Source organism: Numida meleagris, chromosome Z (assembly GCF_002078875.1).
Source record: "Numida meleagris isolate 19003 breed g44 Domestic line chromosome Z, NumMel1.0, whole genome shotgun sequence".
Classification (NCBI taxonomy): domain Eukaryota; kingdom Metazoa; phylum Chordata; class Aves; order Galliformes; family Numididae; genus Numida; species Numida meleagris.
In genome coordinates, this window is record NC_034438.1 from 22,449,461 (window position 1) to 22,471,758 (window position 22,298).

Below are 22,298 nucleotides of genomic sequence, written 5' to 3' on the forward strand. Positions count from 1 at the left end.
AGCCACTAAGTAGTATTTGTAGAAGTACTGAAAACATCAACACGCTATCATGCTGCTTATGATTCAGAGACAACAATACATAAGAAACACAAAAAGAACTAAAAAAAAAAAGTTTAAAAGCATGTGCCTTCTCTCCTTCCATAATTAACAGAAAAAAAATATTCTAAGAGGAAGGCAGAACAAGCCAGAGCACATCCACATACAACAACAAACATGCAACTTGTGCAGTTACTGGCTAGTAACTGAATGTACATTCAATGGAATTATGTCTGCAGTTAGCATACAGAAAATGTAAAACATAGGACAGACCTTTTGTCCCTATCAGTGAATTATTTAATGTGGATTTTTTTAATTGTGTCCAGGAGAGGGCACTCAAATTACATCATGAACAGAGCAGAGTTGCAGCTCAGAATACAGCCTATAAAAGTAATGTCTTCAAGACGGTATGCAGATATGTTCACAGCCTCTGGAATAATCACAGTAGCTCTCTTAAAGAAATCTAGAAATTTCCTCACTTTCATAGATTTCTTTAAGAGCACCTTTTTAAATGCCAGTTTTTATGAAATACAGAAATAGTTCATTGAGTAGAAAGGTGTTAACTAGAAGAGATTCCTAGAGAACCTTCAAAAATAAACTGATTTACTGACAGCCTCAGCTAATCCAGGAGAACAAGTAACACAAGACAGATCCTTTTATCAGGCAACAAAAGGCTACTGCCATTTATTATCTCTTTTCTCACTGTTTACAGAAGCGAAAATCCAGCTGCTATAAGAGCTATTTTCTGGAGAACAAAATGCACTAAGCGAGTTGTCATTCTAGTAGCAGTGCCCACATACAGACTCCACGCATGCACAGTATTATCTGTATGACATCATTTAGGCAAAATTCCTCACAATTTCTAATAATCAGTTCTGCCATACAGAGTGGTGGTAGAGCATGACTGCTCAGGGAAGCCTAATCACTGGGACATTGTACACTAGTCCTGGCTTGTTTTCCCAACACTGCTATCACAGGTAGAATTGCTCCAACACTGAAAATAGCAGGGAGGAGCTATGCATCTGTTTGGGTACAGCTCAAGAAACTGACCCTTTCCATACCAACAGGCTCCATCTGAGCTGGCCTGAGTCTCTCACCATGCTGCCTGGCATGGAACTCACACCACAGCTGTCTCCACTTCACCTCTTGCATTCACATTTCAGAGCTTTACCTCCATTTCTTTGCACCTTCTGTTGCAGCAAACACATGGGAGGCAAAATAAAGACATCACATACAACTCCAGAATCTGCGACACTCAACCCATTTTCCCTTCCCCATGTTTTTCTCACAAAGACAAGCTGGGCACAAAGAAGCCTTTCTGCTGATGGTCTTCAGGAAAGAGCAAACCAAACAAGCAATCAAAGCACATCTTCTGTTGGCTAGGAAAGTGAAAAAATGGAATTGTTCTTGCTTGCAATGCACTATCAAGTACATTGATAGTACTGTGATATCCACAGGCACAATTAATGACTTAATTCTCCTGATTCCCTGGTCTAAAACACCCAGGCATTTCTACATAGAGAAAAAATAAAATCGTTAAAGGATAATGGCAAAAATCATCATACAGAAAAACCATGAAGCAACACAAAGCTGCAGGTGTCTCAGTTGTTTGCGTTGTGTTCTGAGTGACACATTTCATTTAATAAAGGTTTTGTTTCATCATTTAAGATACTGTAAATCTATTACTTCAGTCCTCAATACAAGTAAGTGGTGAACTGCTAACATACAGCACAAGAAAAAAAACCAAACAGCTTTCATCATAAGCAAAAATAAACAAAAGGAGGAATAATTGGTTATTTTCTGCCATGGACCTTAAAGGTTAGGATGAAAACACAGCTACAGTTAAGGATAAACAGAGGGCTTTAGTCTCCAAGGCCAGTTCAGGATCATTACAGTTCAAAGATACAAAGCCCATGTCAACAAGAATTGTTCCTGCAGCTCTGCACATGTAATACACTGAATCTTCTGTGGAATAGAAATAACTATGTCAAAAGCCTTTTTTTTTTTTTTTTAAAAACATTACACTCCTTTAAATTCCCAACTCACCGGAATATTTCAAGCTCTCACACACAATCTCCATAAAGTTGCAGCAACAGCAAAACAGTGAGGTAGAATCAAATCAAAATGATTTAATATGCACTATGCAAGCAGTCAGCAAATGCCGCAAAAAGCAAGCATCAGCAATCCACTGCTACGCATGAAACAGGTGCTTTTCACGTTGGTGGGTTTGAGCAGTTGTTTGGTTTTTTTTTTTAATTCAGTGAACATTACTATTTTACCTCATCGATATCAGAGCATGTCACTCCGTTCCCTGTGAGCCCTTCAGGGCAGGGGCCGCACTGAATTCCTTCAGCTGTCTCCATGCACCTGACTCCCCTGAAGCAGGAATTTGTTTCGCATTTGGGTTTGCTTTGCCTAGGAAGTGGAGTTGGAAAGTTCATAGTTCCCAAACCTTTAATGCAGAGAGAAGAGCAGTTTTAGCAATTGAGAGAAACATCAGTCATGGCTTTCGGCTGGCAAATGTTCTGAAAAGATCCCCAGGATGCTGCTCAGCAGGGATTTTGTGTTTCTGCACACTGCTACCAGCTGTGCTATGGTTGAAGAGATTTCATGCTGGCAATGGCCCAGCAGGTTGTTGCATCCCTAGATGCGGGAAATTAAGGCTGTTCCTTTAGGTTCCCATGCTGCTCCCGGCTACATGTGGAGGCCCTTCTGCTAGGTCAGTCCCAGCACTGGGCAAAAGTAAGATTTTCCAAGGCTCTGGCTGGTGTTGATACCTGGTACCAATGCAGACTGCATTTTTGCATTTGTGCAAGATTAAAGACTTTTTCTTTGGCATTAGCATAGTTTAATCTGGCTGGAGCTCAACTCAATCTTGTTAAGGCTGACAGTTTGGGAGAAATAATCAAAAAGACCTGATACATGTAAGGTCTTTTACTCCACCCACTGAGGGATTATCTTCTGTTTTTATACTGAGAGCATGCGAGTCCTGCAGTTGTGTAAAAGGGCTATGCTGTAGCATTTGGGAACATATTTCTTTCATTTAGTGAAAAGATGAACATTTTCTTTTGGATCTCACTGCTGTTAACCAGCGACAACCTACAGAGAATCAGGCTACTTTCAGATGGACTACCTGGGATTTTCCTAAGGTGACATACACCAGCTAGTGCAGAATATGGCTCCTCACCTGTCCTCCCACTAAGACTGATCATGAGACATTTGACAACGCCTCCTTCCCCAGGAACATGTGGGACATCATCACGGCAAAGCAAGAACTGACAGCATAGCGTGAGGCAGTACTACCTGTTTACAGGATTTTTATATCCCTAGTGAGGATATATGAAAAAACTTTTTTTTTCGTCTGATAATCAGATTATTAGATAAAGCTTTTTCTCAAATGAGATCTATTTAAAATTTGTGATCAATACACATAAGAATTTTGGACACAGGAATTTCTAAATGTACTTCTTAGACACCAAGTAAAACTGATGTCACTTTTTAGATGAATGTACATCTCATATAGTTGCCTTTTACAAGCAATGCAGGAATACTCACCACATGCTTGGCACTCAGCTATGGTATTTCTCAAAAAAGTTGTTTCCTTGACCTTAAGAACATAGAAAATAAACATTGTTTGGGTACAAGTAGTTTGTACCTGGCTGCCAGAAGAACCATTACAGTTTTTCCCAAGATGCCAGACAACACAAAATACATACATTATCTTGAAACCAGTTGCTCTTTGTACTCCATAAAGTTAAGGACAGTGGTAATGGTAATACTTCGGTTCAGTAGGTTCTTTAAGAATAACATGCTTAACTACACCCATGCACTTGCAAATCCAGTACCAAGACCAAGCAGCAACTGCAACAAATTTATTTTCAATTCAGATACACCTGTACCAGGATCCATCAGGTTGTTTCTTCTCCACTGTGTCATGCACCTGAGACAATGAACTCTACGCAGAAGCGTAGTGCTTACAAATTCTCCACTGACCCCACAGAAGTCACAAGCTTGGGATATTTCCCACTGAAGTCTTTATACAGTACCTGCTGTTTGAGAAGGTCTTTCACCTCTCCCAGTATCTGGTTCATCTGCACCATCTGACTCATCAGCTGCCTATTAAAATCACCTGTAGGAAACAACAACAGAAGAGTACACAATGCACATAACTCTTTCATTTGTCATCATTGTTTCTGAAATACAAGATGGGAACATCTTGAACACCCAAGAAGGCCAGACACTACTGCTGCTTAAGTCCTGTAGCTATGCTTAGAGCAAATACAGTATCTAGATCTAATTGTTACAGAGGGATTTGCATGAACAAGATTCTGCCGGACTGAACTCAAAGAGTATGCCACAGAAACAGCTAGAGAAAGCACAAACTTCTCTCTCACACAGAGAGATAACCACTCTCTGATTTTCCTACCCTTGTATTAGCATCAAGGTTCTCTGCTAAGATATAACAATACTGGCAATTAATGCCACCAGCCTGACACCAGTCACTGTAAGTGACACCACATGACTTCGTGACTGAAGGGGAATGTTTGCAATAACTCATTTAGGACAAGAAGGCGAGGAAGGGGCATGAAGCATCTCTGCACATGATGGGGAGTCACACTAAGTACAGTCCATGTCACCACAACCAACTCCTGCACACTTTCTGGAGTGAAGGCATCCAACTTACAGAGCCAGCTCACCATACAGCTCTGACTGCGTACCAAAAGCAGTCTCTCTAAGCAAAACAGCCATTTTAGCACCTGTGCAATCATTTGGTTTTTCTTCCAAAAGTCAACTCGGTGCTCTGTGCACTAGTTCCACAGCTGCTTTTCCTTCTAGAGGGGTGCAGAAAACAGCTACTCAACAGGCTACAAATTCTCAACAGGCAGTTCTTAATACCAACAAAATAAATAAAGAACTCTGAGAAAAGACCAAAAAAGTTGTACCTGCAATGAACTACAGGAAAGGAGCAGAACTGACCTACAATCTTCACACAAGATTCATATTTGTTAAACAAAACATTAGTTTTGACTCAATGCCAGGGAAGAACAAAACAGTATGTTTAGCACACTAGCTTCAGTTTGTAGCTCACTTAGGAGTTTGCAGCTTTCTTAAGCAGCTATTTGTTTACTTCCTATTATTTGCTTCTCAAAGTCTATATGCCAAAACAAATGCAACAAATACATGCTGATTTGCATTCTAAGTAGGCTGGATATTTTGATATTATGCCCAGTGGCTTCAGGGAGGTTTATTCATGTGTTACTCTGAGAGTACTGAAAGCTTGCATGAAAGACACTTTTCTTAATGTTTACCTCACTATTTGGTACTTCAGAGCATTTCTAAATGTTTCCAAACATTCTAGAGCAAATTGCACAATTTCACATATACTAATTTTTCTTCATTTCAGATTTTCTCATCAAAACACTAAACATGTTTAAACAATCAGGAACAATCTATTCAAGATTCTGCCTCTATACCAGTCCCAGTATTTTCTTATTTTTATTTGGGGAGGAAGGTGGCAGAAGTTAATATTATGAGTATTTCAGAATCCCATAGCAGAACTTGGCATGCAAGCTGTCAGACTAGATACTGGAGTTTGTTCTTGTTTTGCTTGTATTACTTTTAAGCATAGAATATTCTTGGCATTATTGATTGAAATCTGCAAGAAATTTCAATATTTCAGATGTTTCTTCGTTGGCTAGCATTTGAATGAAAAAGCAGGTCTATTTTGTACACTTAAATTTTGCAGACTGTTCACTATTAAGGTGGACCGAACATGTTATACTGCCATGAACTATGTGTCCTGTTTGCAAATTTAGATAGCAAAGTATAACCAGGTGACTAACAATAGTATATTTTTCTTCATACATTAAAGCTAAGTCCTACAGTAAGCCTTACCAGATGCAGAATGGCTGATAATTCAAGGTAAAACCTGGAGAGGTCCTTCAGGGCGCTGCTGAGACACAGCATGCTGTAAAAACTATTGTGGAGTGGCTTCTTTCCAGGGAGCAAGTAGGGTAAGCTACAGGCACACACTGAAACTACACAGTCATCCAGTCCTACTACGTGGTCTCTTTCACCCATAATCCTACTTAGGTACCTCCCTAGTACAGCTAGTATCTAGGTCTGTATTTTGAGTCAGTAAGAATCTACCAGAATAGCTTTCACAACAACAGAATCATAAAATCACAATTTTGGAGAAGACCTTCAAGATCTAGTCCAACCGTCCACCTACCACTGTTATTTCCCCACTAGCCCATGTCCCTTACTACAGCATCTAAACCATGGATGTCCAAACTTTTCGCTTGCTTGGGCCATAGTTGGTGAAGAGGAATTGCCTTGGGCCCCATATAAAATACATAAGTTTAATGCATATAAGTAACAACTTTTAAAATGTATTTTTTAATTAAAACAAAAAACAGGGAGCAACAAAAACGTAAAACTAATGCAATGTTTGACCTTGTTTTTGTGAAACTAATCCATCAAGCCAGTTCAAAGGCAGTGACTGCCATTCCTACTGAGTTCTCAAGGTGTTCATTAGAGATTTTTGATGAAATACTACTCTTCCTGTACCTCATCCTTGACAGTAATTGTTCACAAAGGTGCGTACTGCCAAAAAGCAATGACATGAATAAGGCGTGACTATGAAGCGAGGGATATTCTCCTCTGGTAGGAGAGAGCTTATGAAAGTCTGGTAAGGAGACATGACCACACTTTTCTTTGATTTGAATGTCTGATTGCAACTCTATACATTCCATGCGAAAATTTGCAAGTAATGTATTTATGTCAACTGAAAACAGAGTTGCAAATATATAAGAAAAATTATTCTTTTGGAAATCTTGAAACCCATTCTCAAGTTCCTGCATCAAAATGTTAAAGCATGGCTGCATAGTTTTCACTGTTCACAGGACTGTGTTCAGTCAACATATCAAAACGCGTAAAATTACCAGCCATAACTTGAGCTTGCCATAATTTTTCATTTCAAATCCTGTTATTGTCTGAAACATAGAACAGTCAACATGATTTTCACCTTGAGGACACATGTTTAACTCATTTACATGAGTGGTCAGCCACCAAAAATGCTAAATCTGTGAGCCATTTCTAATCTTCACATTCTGGCACAAATTTTCCTTTTGATTCCATACAAGGGCTTGATTTCACTTTGCAAATCATGAAGTCTAAATTTTTAGCATTTTACCCTGACTTCGCCACCTCCCTTCAGAAAAGTAAATGATGACCCCGTAATCAGCATCCATACTTGTAAGGAACTCGTAGAATTGGTGATGATTCAGATCCTTGGACTTTATGAAATTCACAGTTTGAAGACTACTTGCAGAACATTAACTGAAGTTTTTGCACATAGATATTCTTGTTGTCTGATGCAGTGATATTTCATGAAACATGAGTTACCAGTGGTAATTGCATCATATTCTATTAATTTTTTTTTTTTTTAAGTCCCTCCTTTTTACCAATCATCATCACCGTCAATAGATATACCAGGTATACTGACAAAGGTTAAAGAAAGTGTTTTTTTTAATTGTTTCATACAAATCAAGAGATTTAGTTATATCTTTCAGTGTCACCCAAGAAGCCATTTCTTCTGTGACATTATATTTGTTATCAATATGTCTAATGAAGACGGCAAGTTGAGCTGTATCTGTAGCATCAGTACTTTGCTCTATTCACCAAAGCATAAAACTTGAAATTAGCAGCTTTACTCTCCAAACCTTTTTCGATAGATGTTCCTATTTCTTCAGTTTACCTGGCTATAGCCTGGTGAAACCAACTGATCTTAGAAAAATCTGTTTTTTTTTTTTTTTTTAAATCAGGACACATTACAACCATAGTGCTTTCCATACGTTGCTTAACAAACTCACCATCAGGAAATGGTTTTGATTTTTTTTGCAATCTGATCTGTTACCATGTAACTAGCTTTTATAACAGAGCCCATTTAACTTAAAAAAACAAAACAGTATTTTGTTGAGCTGACAGACTTCTTTCAGTTCCTGTTTTGTCTTTAACAAGCATTCCTTGATATCCATTGAATTTGGCAGCATGTTTCTGCATATAATGTCTTCTCAAACCGTAATCTGTGAAAACTGACAGAATTTCCTTGCTGTCATGGTTTTATAATTTTCGGTTATTGGTACTCCACATCATAACATCATGTAGTGAATGTACTTGGTTCTCAGAAGAGAAGGACTACTACATTCCCCACGGTACTTTTCTCCTCCGCTATCATTTTCCAGCCGGAGGGAAAAGATAAAAGCTCGCAGTATAAAAACTTGCAGATCATGAGACCTCGTCCCTTTTTCTGCCATCTCTCATCTTGGCAGCACCTCGCTCTCCAGCCATCTTATCGTCAGTAGTAGAGTAAGGCTACCTTGATTTTGGGACATTCTCTCTCTCTGTATTGGATTTATCAGCTTAAATTGTAATTATATTGTATTATAGTGTGTTATTTTGCATTCTGATATCTTATTTAGTAAATTTGTTTGTTTCTCCTCAGATTGTTGCTGCTGTTCTTTGCTCTCAGGGCCATCTCCTTACCCTTTTCCCCTTTTCCCTTTTCCCGGGGTGTGGGCCCATGGATCCCCCGTCCCCTTCGTCACGGAAGCGGGCCGAACGCCCATAAACCGTTGACACTTGCAAATTAAGCATAGTGCCATATTATGCCAGCACCGCACCCTACCCGAGCTCCAGGGCACAGCCACTGCCATGATGAAATGGCAGAAGGTGGCACAGGCTGCAGTGCAAGCTTTGCTATGCCACATGCAACATGTAGGTTGGGCACACCAGAACTAAACATTTCTTGAACGCTTCCATGTACAGTGACTCAACCACCATCCTGGGCAGCCTGTTCCAGCATCTGACCACTCTTTTGGAGGAGATATTTTTCCTAATATCCAACCTGAACCTCCCTGGCACAACTTGAGGCCATTGCCTCTTGTTTTATCACTGTTGTATGGGAGAAGAGGCCAACCCCCACCACACTACAACCTCCTTTCAGGTCATCGTAGAGAGCAATAATATCTCCCTTGAGCCTCCTCTTCTCCAGATTAAACAATTCCAGTTCCCTCAGCCGCTTCCCTTAAGACTTGTGCTCCGGACCTCTCATCAATACTTAAATTCAGAGAAGCATCTGAAGGATTACTATCCCACAAGGAACCAACCAAAGTCCCTTCTGCATAAGCCTGAGGTCATGACAGGAACCTATTTGCTCATGTTTTCCTTGGACCTCGTATAGGTCCTTGGATTTGGAGCAGCTGGCCAGCTTCATTGCTCAGCTAATCAGACCAGGCAGTGCAACACAGACACTAGGCTGCATGACTTCAGGCCACTGAAATGCCTCATGTATACCATTCCTTCTTCTAGCTCTCTTGGGAGCTGATACTGGTATAAGCACCCGACCATAGATCATCCAGCAAAATTAGTCATAAAGCATTGTTCTAAGAGACTGTGGTTACTTGGTCAAACTTAGAAACCAGCCATGACTGAAGTCTGAATGGTAGCCGATGACAGACTAGTTTCTTGGCAGTCTACTACACAAAGGAGCTGTATATAGAAATTACACACACACAAGAGAGGCAGCTTCAAAATAAACAAAAGGAAGTATTTCCTGACACATGTAATGATCTTCTTGCCAGAAGTTAACCTACTCAAAATCAGACCAATTCATGGAAGAAAACTTCTATCAAGTACAAAGACTCAGAGACACCAAAGCTCTCTTTACTATTGCTAGAGCTAGAGAATTTGTGGAAAACTACACTATAACTTCTCTCACTCATTCACTTCCCTGTGTGTTGCCACACTGCCTTTAACCACAGCTAGGTTAAAACAAACCTTCAATTTGGTGCAACACACCAATTTTTGTGTTTTTATTTATTTAACACTTTGCCAAGTTCAGGCACCGTATATGAACCAGATGTCCTACAAACATCTGTTCTGATGTGATTTTGATGATGCTAATTAAAAATGGCATACTGGTCTCATCTACCAAAACCAGTGCACCTTGCACTTTATTTTCCTACATGCACAGAAAGATCCAAATACATGTTTAACCTTTGCCCAGTCATTATATTGTAAGCTCTTAGCTATACTGCTTAAGTGCTTCAGTCTCACATGCTGAGCATGCTGCTGCTACAGTAGTGAACAATGACCAGACATACAGTCAAAACCATGCAGTTTTTCAGGTCAAAAGCTCTGTTCCAATGATTTTGATTAATATGAAAACGTGTTTTTACCAAAATATGTAGGTCTTATACCCCATAGAGTGAAGCATTTACATTTCTGCTTTTTTTGGCTAAAGGTAAAATTACAGTTATGTGATATATTGCTCCTGTAGAAGGGACAAAGGGTAAGGCAGCTGAGTTAATATTGCTGTTGGAACGTTTGCACCCATTCCTTCACTAGATTTGACTATAGAGACTTTGAATAAATTTCTCTGAGGTTTTTCTTTTCTAAATTAGCTTTAATGTGATACTAATTCCACTTGAAAGTTACAAACAACAGAATTTGAGCTGCTAGTCCAAATAGTTCAGCCAAGTGAAGGCAGCCAGGGAGAAACAATATTTCTCTGTATTACTACAGTCCATATTACTTATAATGAGAAAAAAGTGACAAATGAGAAAGCTTCAAATCTGCAATCTGGAAATGCTGTTCACAATGCAGTGAACTTTTCCAGAAGACAACACTGAATTACTTCCTGTGCACATGCAAATCCCTGCTGATTTACAGGAAAGCAAAAAAAGACCTTTGATAATAAAGCTCTGTTTTTTTTCTTTAGGCACATATATGTTGAGGAGCAAGAAAAGAGAAGTATGTGCAACTGAGGATTTATATAGCTACAAGAAAAAAATGATTTCATTATAACCGCAAAGCACGATTTCTACACATACATAAAATAGGCATGATGCTCTCACACAAACTGTGCATCTTGTCTCCCAAAGACATCAAATCTATTCTAATCTAAAGTAGCAATGCCACAGGGTTAGGGTAGAGTACAGGAAAGGATGAGAAAAATGAGTTTTTCCTGAATCCTAATTCAAGCTTCAAACTCACTTGTATTTTCTCCCCCCCTTAGTAGTCACATATTAACATATTAAATGCACAATGTGAAGTCCTTCAGTTATCTCCCACAGCAAGAAAGTACATTAAAAGGGACTAGAAAGGAGTTCAGATGCAGCATTCCAGCCCAGGTTCACTGTGTTGAGACGGTAGAGAGCATGCTTGTGTGTCACACGGGATTGCATCCAGCAGGAATGCATCCTTGCAGGAATCCCAAAAGACTCTGCCCCCTTCCTTTCCTCCCCATTCCCATCTCAGTCTTCACAATATGTAGCACAGGAAGACAAGGAATTGGTCCTGCAGCCAATTTCTAGCCCAGCAGATGAACACAAGTGCCAGATAACTTTTGGCAGAACTATAATGGCTGGCTTGCATTGTTTCTTCCCAAACAGAAGCATAGGCTCTGTAACTGCTGCACTAGCACACCCTAAAGCCTCGTGTGCTCTTCTTCATCTTTCATCCTTACCATGTCCAGGGCATTCAGTTGGCCAAGAAAAACTGACACAAACAGATCACAGTAACAGAGGTATGGTCTTACAAAGTTACGCTAAAAAGCCTCTTAATCATCAGACAGCCTCTTCTCGTAGATTAACAGCACTTTGCATTATCACTGGTAATTGTGTTTGTTTTCTCCCCAAACTGAGCTATTTATAAAATATTCACAGGATATTATTTCATTCAGTTGCATCCATAATTATTACCATCACTTGTCCATAGAGCTTCTTCCCATTTTTAATATTCACCACCACAGTTTCTCTGCATTGGTATCTGAATGAACTGATTGCTGGTCTTACCAGTGTACTGAGGAGCAGATTCAATCTGTTGAAGAAAACAGTCCTGCAGGTTTCTTGCCTGGGCAAGCGTTCCTCCAGTTACCAGCTTCAGCTCATCCAGTGTATCCTGAAGTGAGAAGAAAAATGGAGAGCTCACAATTTGGGTACTATGGTGGGAGTTACATAAATATCAGAGAAAGTAGATTAATTTTTCATAGAAAACTCTATTTCCTCAGTACACAGGGCTCCTATGCTGTCCCTTCAGGACCACCCATCACCAGCTGATCTGCAATAAAATCTCAAACTTCTGCCTCTCAGATTTTCATGTAGCTGTGGTTTTACTTCTTCCCCCCCCCTCCCCCACTATTCCAGTCCATGTGATCTAACGTACCAGGAAATTTGTTTTGGCTTTTTTTTTTTTTAGTTTATTTTTATATCTGCAGTATGCAAAAGTCATTTTGTTGAACTGAATCCAAAGAAATCTTTCACCCCTCAAACAGCTTTACATTCAAATCAGATAAGTGGACACCTTAGCAATTCCCAATTTTCAAGTCTGCAGTGAAACAAAGCAAGGGTGTAGCCTGGTGGCAGAATGCATTTTCACCTTCTAATGCACATTTTACATTAACAATGATGGAAGATAGATGTGGAAGATACTATTTATCTTGGACTATTGATATGGAAATGATAGGAGGCTATGACAATCCCCGGTTGGGAGACAGAGGCAGAAAACCTGCTGTAGTCAAACAGATGAAGTTTTGACATTCATCTACCACCATAGAGTTGCCCCTTTTGTATTCTCAGTCCACATGGATTATCATAAAGAGAAAAAGCACATACATAAGCAAAGAGTTCCTCTAAGAAGCTCATGAAGGGCTGCACTTGCTATACCAGCCAATAGCTTATAAATAGTTCAGTCCCCAAAGAGTACTTCAGACCAAAGTGACAGAAGCCTTTTTTTTTTTAAAATAAGCTAAAAATTACATTTTAAATGAATAGTAGATTACTGGGTTCAGTGAAGCTAAGGTTTCAGCTACTCCATAGGAAACTTTTTAATAATTAAGTTCAGTATTTATAAGTTTAAATAAGTTTAAATATTAAACTTATTTCAAAAGTCTGGATTCAGTGATCCAGAGGATCTCTGCTGGCAAGTGCTCAGCCTTCTCCCAGTATTCCTGCTCACCTCTGGTTTCTTCTGGAGGGTGCGTAACTCCACTGCTGCTGATCTCTCTGATAGAGTCGAAAATGCTTTTGGCAGGTCCTGAATGGCACCTACTTGCAAACAGTCCTGATACAACTCTATTGTACACAGTTCCCGCTGCAGGCCACTCAGCCACAAGATGACAGCATGGGGTTTCCCATCAGCCAGGTGTACGTTACTAAAAATCACCGAGTTCAACCGCCCATCATTCTTCAGATAGCGAAGCACCACTGGCACAAAATACAGAGAATGACTATCAGAGGTGGCAGATAATCCATGACCGAGCAAGCACAGTTCTGTGGAAATCTATAATGGCTCTGGTATTTTTCTCTCATGCCAGCTTTGGTAAATGCTGATATAAATGCTAAGACTAAACAGGACACTGACTTCCAGAGCAGAAGCACCAGAACTCCTGTGCAGCTCCTGGTTTGTAAGGTATTGCTGCCTACAGAATGTTTTCCACTGCTTTCTCTGGGCTTTTTTAATGGGCTGAAACAATAAAACACATCACCTTAAACTACATAGCATTCTAAAAAATGGTGATAAAGGTAACAGGTGTAGCTGACAGCCTGCTATCAGTGTTGTCGCATGTACATATCTAATAGCCCCAGAAATATCCTGCAGCAGAAATGTACAGCTAGAAAATCAGCTTCAGAGCTGATTCAGAGTGATGTTTATTGCACTCAGCAAAGCCATCTGACAGTGTACCCAAATGCATCATTAATGAAATGGAAGGAACTATGATTCCAAGCATGTACTCTGCATTTCAGCATAACAAATTGGAAATGAAAACAAAATACAATGCAGAAAATACGAACCCCACTCCTAACGATGACTGACACCCCCTCACCCTACTCTTACCTTAAGGCTTTACTGAATTACTTACTTGATACTTCACACATAGATAATGGAAATAAAATACGTCATCAAAAAACAGAAAAGCATGCAAACAAAATCTCTTCCACACTGAGTAATATTTTTACAACATCTCTTTCCTTGTGAAATTGGATCTGTAAGCTAAGATCTGCAAGCTAAATCTCTTCAATCAGCTAGGTAGTTCTCTCCACAAAATCTCTCTCTGGTTCTCTGAACACACGCAGATAGCTGTGGAAGCAATGAGTGCATCCAGACGTCACTTAACGATTCAACTGTGTTAAACAGATCTTTGTTTAAAGATCCCACTGATCACCCGCTCTGCAGTGTTCTTTATCTGCTCATAGCAATGTTTTGTGCACCAAGGAGTCAAGCTGCAACACCCTATGCAGTGAAGCACTAGATCTTCTCAACATCTGTCTCAAGTCACAGAGGGTTGCCGCTATTGCATGAAGCAAGAGCTCACACATTCTCTGACATTCAAGGAACACCTAAATTGAAATGAGGACAACTAAAAATTGTGGAGACAGTGGAGGGAAAATGCATTTATCAGCTTCTGAGAGGCCAGGAGCCTAACACTGAATTCACTCTATCCAGTTAACAAATTTTCCTCTCAACTTTCCACTACTAATATACTCTCTGACACTGTGATATCTCTGTCAGTAGCAGGCACATACATAGTAAGTCAAAGATCCCTCACAATTTTTCAGAATTGGTTAGTTTAGTGATTAAAATAACCCAGATTTATACCAGCATGAACATTGCAGAGTATGTCTCCATCTTTTCAGTCTACACTAGTGCTAAAGCCTCAGCAGCTGTGATCAATATCAGGAATGTTTTCACTGCTGTCTATGTCAAAATGCTGCCAGTGCTGAGATTTCCGCAAAGGTGCATGAGGTCATCAGTAACTTGCTAAAAGATAGCACTTACCGGCCAGCTCAAAGATCTGGCAAGACAGAGTATGTTGCAAGCATTTTACTTATGTAAATATTATGCGTACTGCATTGTAAAATAGCAGGGTCTTTGGATCTGGGCCCTGCATTCATAGTGACCAAATGCAGATCTTAGAAGAAGAAGGAGGAGATGGCGGCAGGGTTCTGAACAGACCCTGCCAGAACAGTTTCAAGACAAGCAGCAGTCTGGCTTGGATGAAGGATAAAGTATTCCTTCCACAGCCAAAGCCAAATACCCATCTGGTAAACTAGAGTAGGGCTCTGAAGGGAGATTTTGCTGGATCACACCTTCTGTACAATTTAACCCATCCAAGACCCTGAATTACATTTTTGCTGCTACAATGTCTCACACTGACACTCCTGAGAGTAAGCATCTCATTGGCACTGTTTAAGAAACAAACTTTCAATCAAACTACTAATCACAACAGTAAATAGGGGCCACTTCACTGACTAGTTAAATTATATCAGTTTTATGAATTTACTAATGTTTGTTCCAGAGAGGAACTGGAAAAAAAAGGATAAGGAACCCAAGGACTTCATTTGCACTTTGCCTCCAAAAGTACAATGGTCACAAGTTAAGTTGACCAGCAATTCCTTAACCTAACGCATGTAACAATCTATCATGCATCAATAAGACTATACCAAGGTGACAGAAAGAGTTGAACCATTAACATAAACTGAATAGATACAGTGGCAAAATCTCCCTCTCAATGGCACACTGGGTGGATATGTCAATCTTGAGCCAGGCAAGACTTCAACATGGACTTTGCTAACCAAAAGGAAGATATCACGTAAAATTTATGCTTATCAGTCCTTTACAAGAGTTAGGTTACAAGACCTCTGTGACTACTCAAGGAAAATGGCACTAGTTGCTAATGGTAAAAATTTCTTCATGTTGTTCGTCTGTATACTTAAGCCTGTCATGGGCACTTCTCAAATACAGCACCAACATACTGAGGACAAAACTAAAAGAAACCATACAACTTCCCATCAGAAAGCTTAACCAAGTCTGCTAGTTAAAACACATAAGTAACCATCAGGAATGCAGGTATTCTTGCAAATCAAAGGAAGAGCATGATGAAATCAAAATTATTTACACACACATGTATATGCATTTGTATTCCTAGACAACATTTACAGGCATAATTTTGTGTGTGCATGTGTGAGTGAGAGGAACAGAGAAAGTAAGTGTGATACATCACTTATTGAGCAATTAAGTGAACAGTTTTAGGAACTGTGCTACAGTTACTGATACAACCGTATGGTCGTATCTCACCCACTCTCAACACACACATAGCAGAAAAAGTCTTATTCTCTGACCTCACAAGGATTTGGGAAGACCTGACAAAAATATCAGTGTTCTAACCAACTTAGTTCACTGCATTTTCCAAATAAAAGCTGTACTTTTATTCAGCATATAGAATAGTTTTCCAACATCTAAACTTAAATTTTTCAGTAAAGTTTCTCATAATTAGGCTTAGACAGCTGTCTGACTACAGTAATGTCAGCAGCAAATTGTCGCAGCAGTGGCAAAGTCAATGGAGCAACAGTAACTTACATCATTTGGTAATTTTTCACTGAACTGCAATATTGCAATACATCCTATATACATGGATATGGTCTCTCCATTTCTAAAAATCTGCCCAAGTTTCTGATTTCTAATGAACCATTTTCAATAAATTAAGAACAATTTACCCAGAAAGTCCCGTAAGTAAGTGCTAGGAACGTCTATCTTGCATAGGCACATCTAACCTCCAGGGTCAGCCAAACAAGAACCAGTCTTTCATATGCATGAGGTAGCATGTGCGTGTGTCCCTCACATTCCTGAGTAATAAGAACCAGGGATTATCCTCGAGGGGAAAAAAAAAAAAAAAAAAGAAAGAAAGGAGAAAGAAAAACAAATTGACTCCTTTCTCTGATATTTTTTCTCCACCCTGTTTCCCAGCTCTAAAATACCAGCTGACTGTGGGGTCTGCTTCCCTGGCCAGGAGAGTGCAGCATCCTGTGAGTGGAACAAAGCAGCAGAGTGGGAGGACGTTGCCAACACTCTTATCTTGTGAGGCAGCAACATGCAATAAGAATGACCCAAGCACAAAGATTAATCACATTATTTTCCATGTTGCTCTGTGACAGACAAATAAGAACGGACCCAGTCCTAGTTTTCCCCTACTTAATACAAACAACTCACCTTTACTCATCCGTCCCATCACTGCAAACTCAAAATACTGCCTGTCATCAGCTGGTGAATACAGACCAAATACGGTGGCTGTGCTCTTTGGCTGCAGTTTGAACGCTGAGAGCAAGAACACTTCATTCAGCATAGGATCCCCAAGTGCTTCTTGCATGAAGCTTGTTACCACTCTCTTGTTGGCATATGGAAGAAGATCAATAACTGAAAAATAAAACAGTTTCAACAGTAGTTTAAATACAATAATGAGCAAAGAACAATGTGTTCTGAAGTCTGTTTATCCACTGTTGCAATGTGTTGGAAAAGGCTTCCAGGAGACCTCACTGAAGCCCACGGTTCTTAAAAGGAGCTTATGAACAAGATGGAAAGCAACTTTCAGTTAATCTGATAGTGACAGGACAAAGTAGAACGGTTTTAAACTAAAAGAGGAGAGATCTAGATTAAATGTTTGGAAGAATTTTTTCACTCAGAGGGTGGTAAGGCCCTGGCACAGGCTACCCAGAGTAGCTGTGGATGCCCCATCCCCAGAGGCATACAGATTGGATGGGGCCCTGGGCAGCCTGGGCTGGTGGGTGGCAATGCTGCTCACAGCAGGGGCTTGGAACTGGATGATCTTTAAGGTCCTTTCCAACCCAAGCCATTCCGTGATTCTGTTTTAATAAATTGTCATAGAATAGAAGTATTTTGTCTTCAAAATGAGGTTCTCAAATACTTTCAGGCAGATCTCTAAGGTTTTTGTATCTTTTGAGATGCACCCCAACATAAAAGCTTTTCCAACTTTTATAATTTATGAAAGCTTTTCCAGCTTTCATAAATTAAAAGGAATATTTTTGTCACTTTTTAATTACATTCATGATCCAGCATCAAAATTTTCAGATGGATTTCTGGTGCGCTTACCCTAAGAATTATTTTGATGGCATCTGCAGGGCATCAATTAAAATGCTAAAGAACAAGGTAAGTAATATGATATTCATAACCTCCTTCTCACTTCACTGACTTCTCAGATGATGTATTATATAAATAAAATTCATCTTTCCCTTCTGGCACAGATAACGAAGACAGGTATGACAAAAAAAATAAAAAAGCCTAAGGCAGAGTGAAAACCATTTCCAATTTTTCTTTTTTATTTTTGCATGGTGCAGCAGCAAAGGGCTATTATACTCCTAAGTATGCCAGCTATCTCTCTCATGCACCTAAAACAACACGCTAATTTTTCCCCAGTGTTTCAAATCCATGATGTCTCCAAACTCAAACTATTCTACCAAGAAACCTAGCGATCTCCTATTGCAGCCCACTGCTGTCAGAGCAGTATATATATTATGACCTTCCAGGGAAGACTGACAAATGACTATGAACAAGCATTTTTTAATTATACTGGCATATTTAGCCATTGCGTACCGCTACCACTCCACAGACAGGGCCATCCTAACAGGACAGCGTTTCCATACACCACAAGATGAAGGAGTCTCAAGAGCAGAGGGTGGAGGTAAACCTTGCTCACTCAAACGACAGCCCAGGTTCATGCTGCTTCCTTAGCTCATTCTGAAGCATCCATCCATTCGGACACCGATGGCATTTCCAAAAAAAAAAAAAAAGAGAAGTGAAGATGTTTTTCCCTTCACCTCTTAAAAGCAATGAAATCTAGATCACATCTCAAGTCTACACTCCTACTGACTCCAAGGATCTTGTGATTCTACTGGGAACTTTCAAGACAGTACACAGAAACAATGAGGAACTTGAGCTGCATGCACTTGTAATGCTGTTGTCAAGAAACACCTGAGATTAATGTTTCAGATTCCCTTTCTTTCACAGTTCAGACTTAGAAGCATCCCAGGACAACCGCTGATCTCACTGAAACCAGCAATCCAGACGGCAGTTGCAAAAGGCTGAGTATTTATTTCATCAGATTTGGACTACACAGAGCAAAGCAGCTCGTCAAGCAGAAGACTGAAATGTAACTCATGACTGTGCACAGCAACACTTTACATGTAATAACGCTTCTTGAAATACAGCTGGATTGCTGGAATACAGCATTGAAGTCTCAGACAGTGAAAAACATGCCTGCATGCTTTTTTCAGTCCTAGGTCTGCTTGCTGACTTCCTATCAAACACCAAAATATTACAAAAATAACTATTAGCTATGACAAAACTTCTGTCTAACCCAATGGAAAAAATATTGGATTATCTTTAAATTCTTATTTAGAAAGGAATACTCAAATTGATTTGGTTGGTATTTGCATTCCACAATCCTTCAGCAGCACATTACTAAACTCTCTCTTGGAGTTATCTTCACAAATACATGTCAGAATCCATCCTATCACGTAAACTACACACGTGCCAGCAGAAGTGCACTGAAGAGCAATGAGGTTATGAAAACTCATTCTCCATCCTTTGTAGAGCTGGCAGGCACACCACTCTTACACCTTACAGAGACAATCACTCGTTTGAGTGGGACACGAAAGATAGATCTACAAGGATTTCAGATTTCATTCTTAAGGAGAATTGCAACTTTTCATTCCTCTTCTTCAAAAGGGAGGCTTGAAAACAAACTAATAGGACAGGACTGCCAAAGCTGGAAGGTACGAGCATCTGGTTTCAATAAGAGCAGTTAGGATGGAAGACTTGGGCATGCATGCCTGTAAGCACAAGTGCATGTGCACATCCCCACCAAGCTGAACTGAGCCCAGTTGCAGGACAACCCAGGAATCTTCTTCCATTTGCTTTCACTGTTTTGTTGTTTTGCTCTTTGAAGGGACCTGCTCAGCTTTCTATGAAAATGGCAATCCACTCTTTGGCGAAGTCCTAAAACTTCAATACTGACAATAGGAACTAACATATATGACAGAAAGCCTTAAGGAGGGGGGGAGAATCAAATCAGCAACAGAGGAGAAAAGAGAGCACAAAACAAAAGATTTTCCCCTTATTTCTGCTCACACAGTACACCAGCTTTCAGAAGCCTTCCAGGGTTCCTCACTAGTCACAACTATCTGTAGCTGTATGTATGAAAACAGTGCTTCACCACTGCTCGGAACTTTCCAAGACGGTTAATAATGCTTTAGTCACTGGGAGTGAAACCCAGACCCTGATTCTGAAATGCAGGAATATCAGAGGATGCAAGCGGGTTCCTTCTCTGGCTGCTGCCGCTGCTAAGCTGGAAGTTTGCCTTTTGTTGAACGCTTTTTCTGCCTCTGCTTTTTTAAACAATTCTCAGAAATGCTTCTAATCGAGAGAGACTTTAACAAAGAAAACACAGCTAAATTAAACTCTCCTGTAGACCTTCCTCACGTGCCTAACTAAAAACAACGGATTAAAACGCCAAACACCATTCCATAGGACAATGGAGGCTTAGCGCACCCCGAGAAGCAGCGCAGCAACTTTACACCTCCCAGAGCAGCACGACGATGCGCTACAGCTACACGCAGCTGCCGAGTGGTGCCACTCGCTCTAAAACAGAGCAGGTGCTGGCTTACTGTGTTCATAACGCTGCTGTACAGGCGGCTGCTGCTGGACTCAGAAGCAACCTTTTTTTCCTACTCAAGTCCTACTTCACGAAGTGGGGTTTTCTCGACGAGTTTCCGTAGCTCAGCACTTCACCTCTCATTTATGAGAGCCTGCATCCTACAGCTGCAAAGCACTCTTCGGATGCTCACGGTCCCCACAAAACTAGGCTGCTTTCTAAGGACGTTGGCAGGTGAAGCAGTCGGCTGAAGGAGCAGTGAAGCTGCGACCCCGAAGGGGGGGAAAGCGGAGCCGGGGTCGGCAGGGTAGTGCTGCCCGCTCCGCGCTCCTCCCGCTGCAGGCAGCTGCCACGGCTCCTCCGCGTAGGGCAGCACCATCCCAAACCCCACATCACTTTGAAAAAAAAAAAAAACAAAAAAAAAAAAACACGAAGGAAAAAGAGGAAGGCTTGCTAAAGCGAGGAGGAGCGGCGCAGGGCCCTTACCTCGAGGCGCGGGCGGCGCGGCACGGCCCGGGCAGAGCTGCAGGGCAAGCGGCAGCAACAGCAGGGCGGCGCCGCGCTCGCACCCCATGGCGGCCGCAGGCCGGGCAGCGCGAGAGGACGGCGCGCCACTCCGCTGCGCTCCGGGCCCGCGTTTAACGGGGGCTGCCCCGCGACGGGGAGGGACGGGGCGGGCGGTTGGCCATTGGCCCGGGGGCGGGTGGGGGCTGAGCCGGGGCAGGGCGCAGCCGTCCGAGGTGGCGCAGGTGGCTGCGGTGGGGGGACGTGGTCTTGCTTCGAATTTAGCTTCGCCTACTTTTTGTAGCTGTTGAATGTCATTGAAAGGGGTTGTGCAAACTGCAGAGCGGAGCAAACCAGGTTTCATTGAATCACAGAATCATTAAGGTTGGAAAACACCCCTGAGATCACCCAGTCCAACCGCTCACCCACTCCAACCATGCCCACTGGATCATGTCCCTCGGTGGCACATCCACATATTTCTTGAATGCCTTCACCACCTCCCTGGGCAGCCTGTTCCAACAGCTCACCACCCTAAGATGAAATTTTTCCTAATATCCAACCTGAACCTCTCCTGATGAAACTTGAAGCCATTCCTTCTCATTCTATCACTGTTAGAATGACCACCTTGCCGCAACCTCCATCGTAGAGAACGATAAGGTCTCCTCTGAGCCTTATCTTCTTGAGATGGAGCAATCCCAGTTCCCTCAGCCCTTCCCCATAAGACTTCTGTTTCTAGAAGCCTTGACTGGCACTGTGAGGAACATGGAGTCTGACTTCTGCCATTTCTCTTAGAGTGCAGGGATAGTGGAAGAGCTTAAACCAAAAGGACCAGGGTTGCGTGGAAAGGTTGCTTGTGTTAACAAACCCCTAGTCCTCAGGACTTAATCAAGTTCAGTTAAAAACAAACAACAACAACAAAACCCCAACACTTCAGCTCTCAACTGCATGGATTTTCAGAACTTGACGTGCTCCCAGAATGTAATCATTCCATCTTCTGTCCTTCATAAGGTTCCAGTCTCAGCACTGATGACACTGAGGAAGCGAGGCACAAGGGAGTGAACATTCTGGGGCTGAGCTGCCAGTCTGCTCAATGTCATTGGGAAGCTACTCCCTAAGCAGTGCCCCCCTGCACCCTGCTTGCTAGGCAGAGACCAGCTGCCTGCTGGCTGCTTCTCCCACCAGTGCTTGCAGCATGTGGCAGGCTCCCAACCTGCTGCACTTGTCTCCTCATCCTATGTCTCTCCACCCA

At 41.2% G+C, this 22,298-nt stretch overlaps 1 protein-coding gene across 3 annotated transcripts in view; it reads right to left on the reverse strand.

Annotated features, from left to right (window-relative positions):
- THBS4 (thrombospondin 4) overlaps positions 1-22,298 on the reverse strand; it is a 41,468-nt gene that overhangs the window by 18,160 nt on the left and 1,010 nt on the right. For 2 of the 3 annotated variants that reach the window (XM_021381294.1, XM_021381296.1), the window contains exons 1-7: positions 21,032-21,165; positions 17,089-17,292; positions 13,057-13,304; positions 11,895-12,000; positions 4,083-4,165; positions 3,592-3,643; positions 2,316-2,488 (exon numbers count right to left, since the gene is read on the reverse strand). In XM_021381294.1, coding sequence (XP_021236969.1) covers positions 2,316-2,488; positions 3,592-3,643; positions 4,083-4,165; positions 11,895-12,000; positions 13,057-13,304; positions 17,089-17,292; positions 21,032-21,119 — 954 coding nt within the window. In that variant the 5' untranslated portion in view covers positions 21,120-21,165. Of the gene's footprint in view, positions 1-2,315; positions 2,489-3,591; positions 3,644-4,082; positions 4,166-11,894; positions 12,001-13,056; positions 13,305-17,088; positions 17,293-21,031; positions 21,166-22,298 lie in introns of those variants that run through there. The other variant, XM_021381297.1, reaches the window with a different exon arrangement.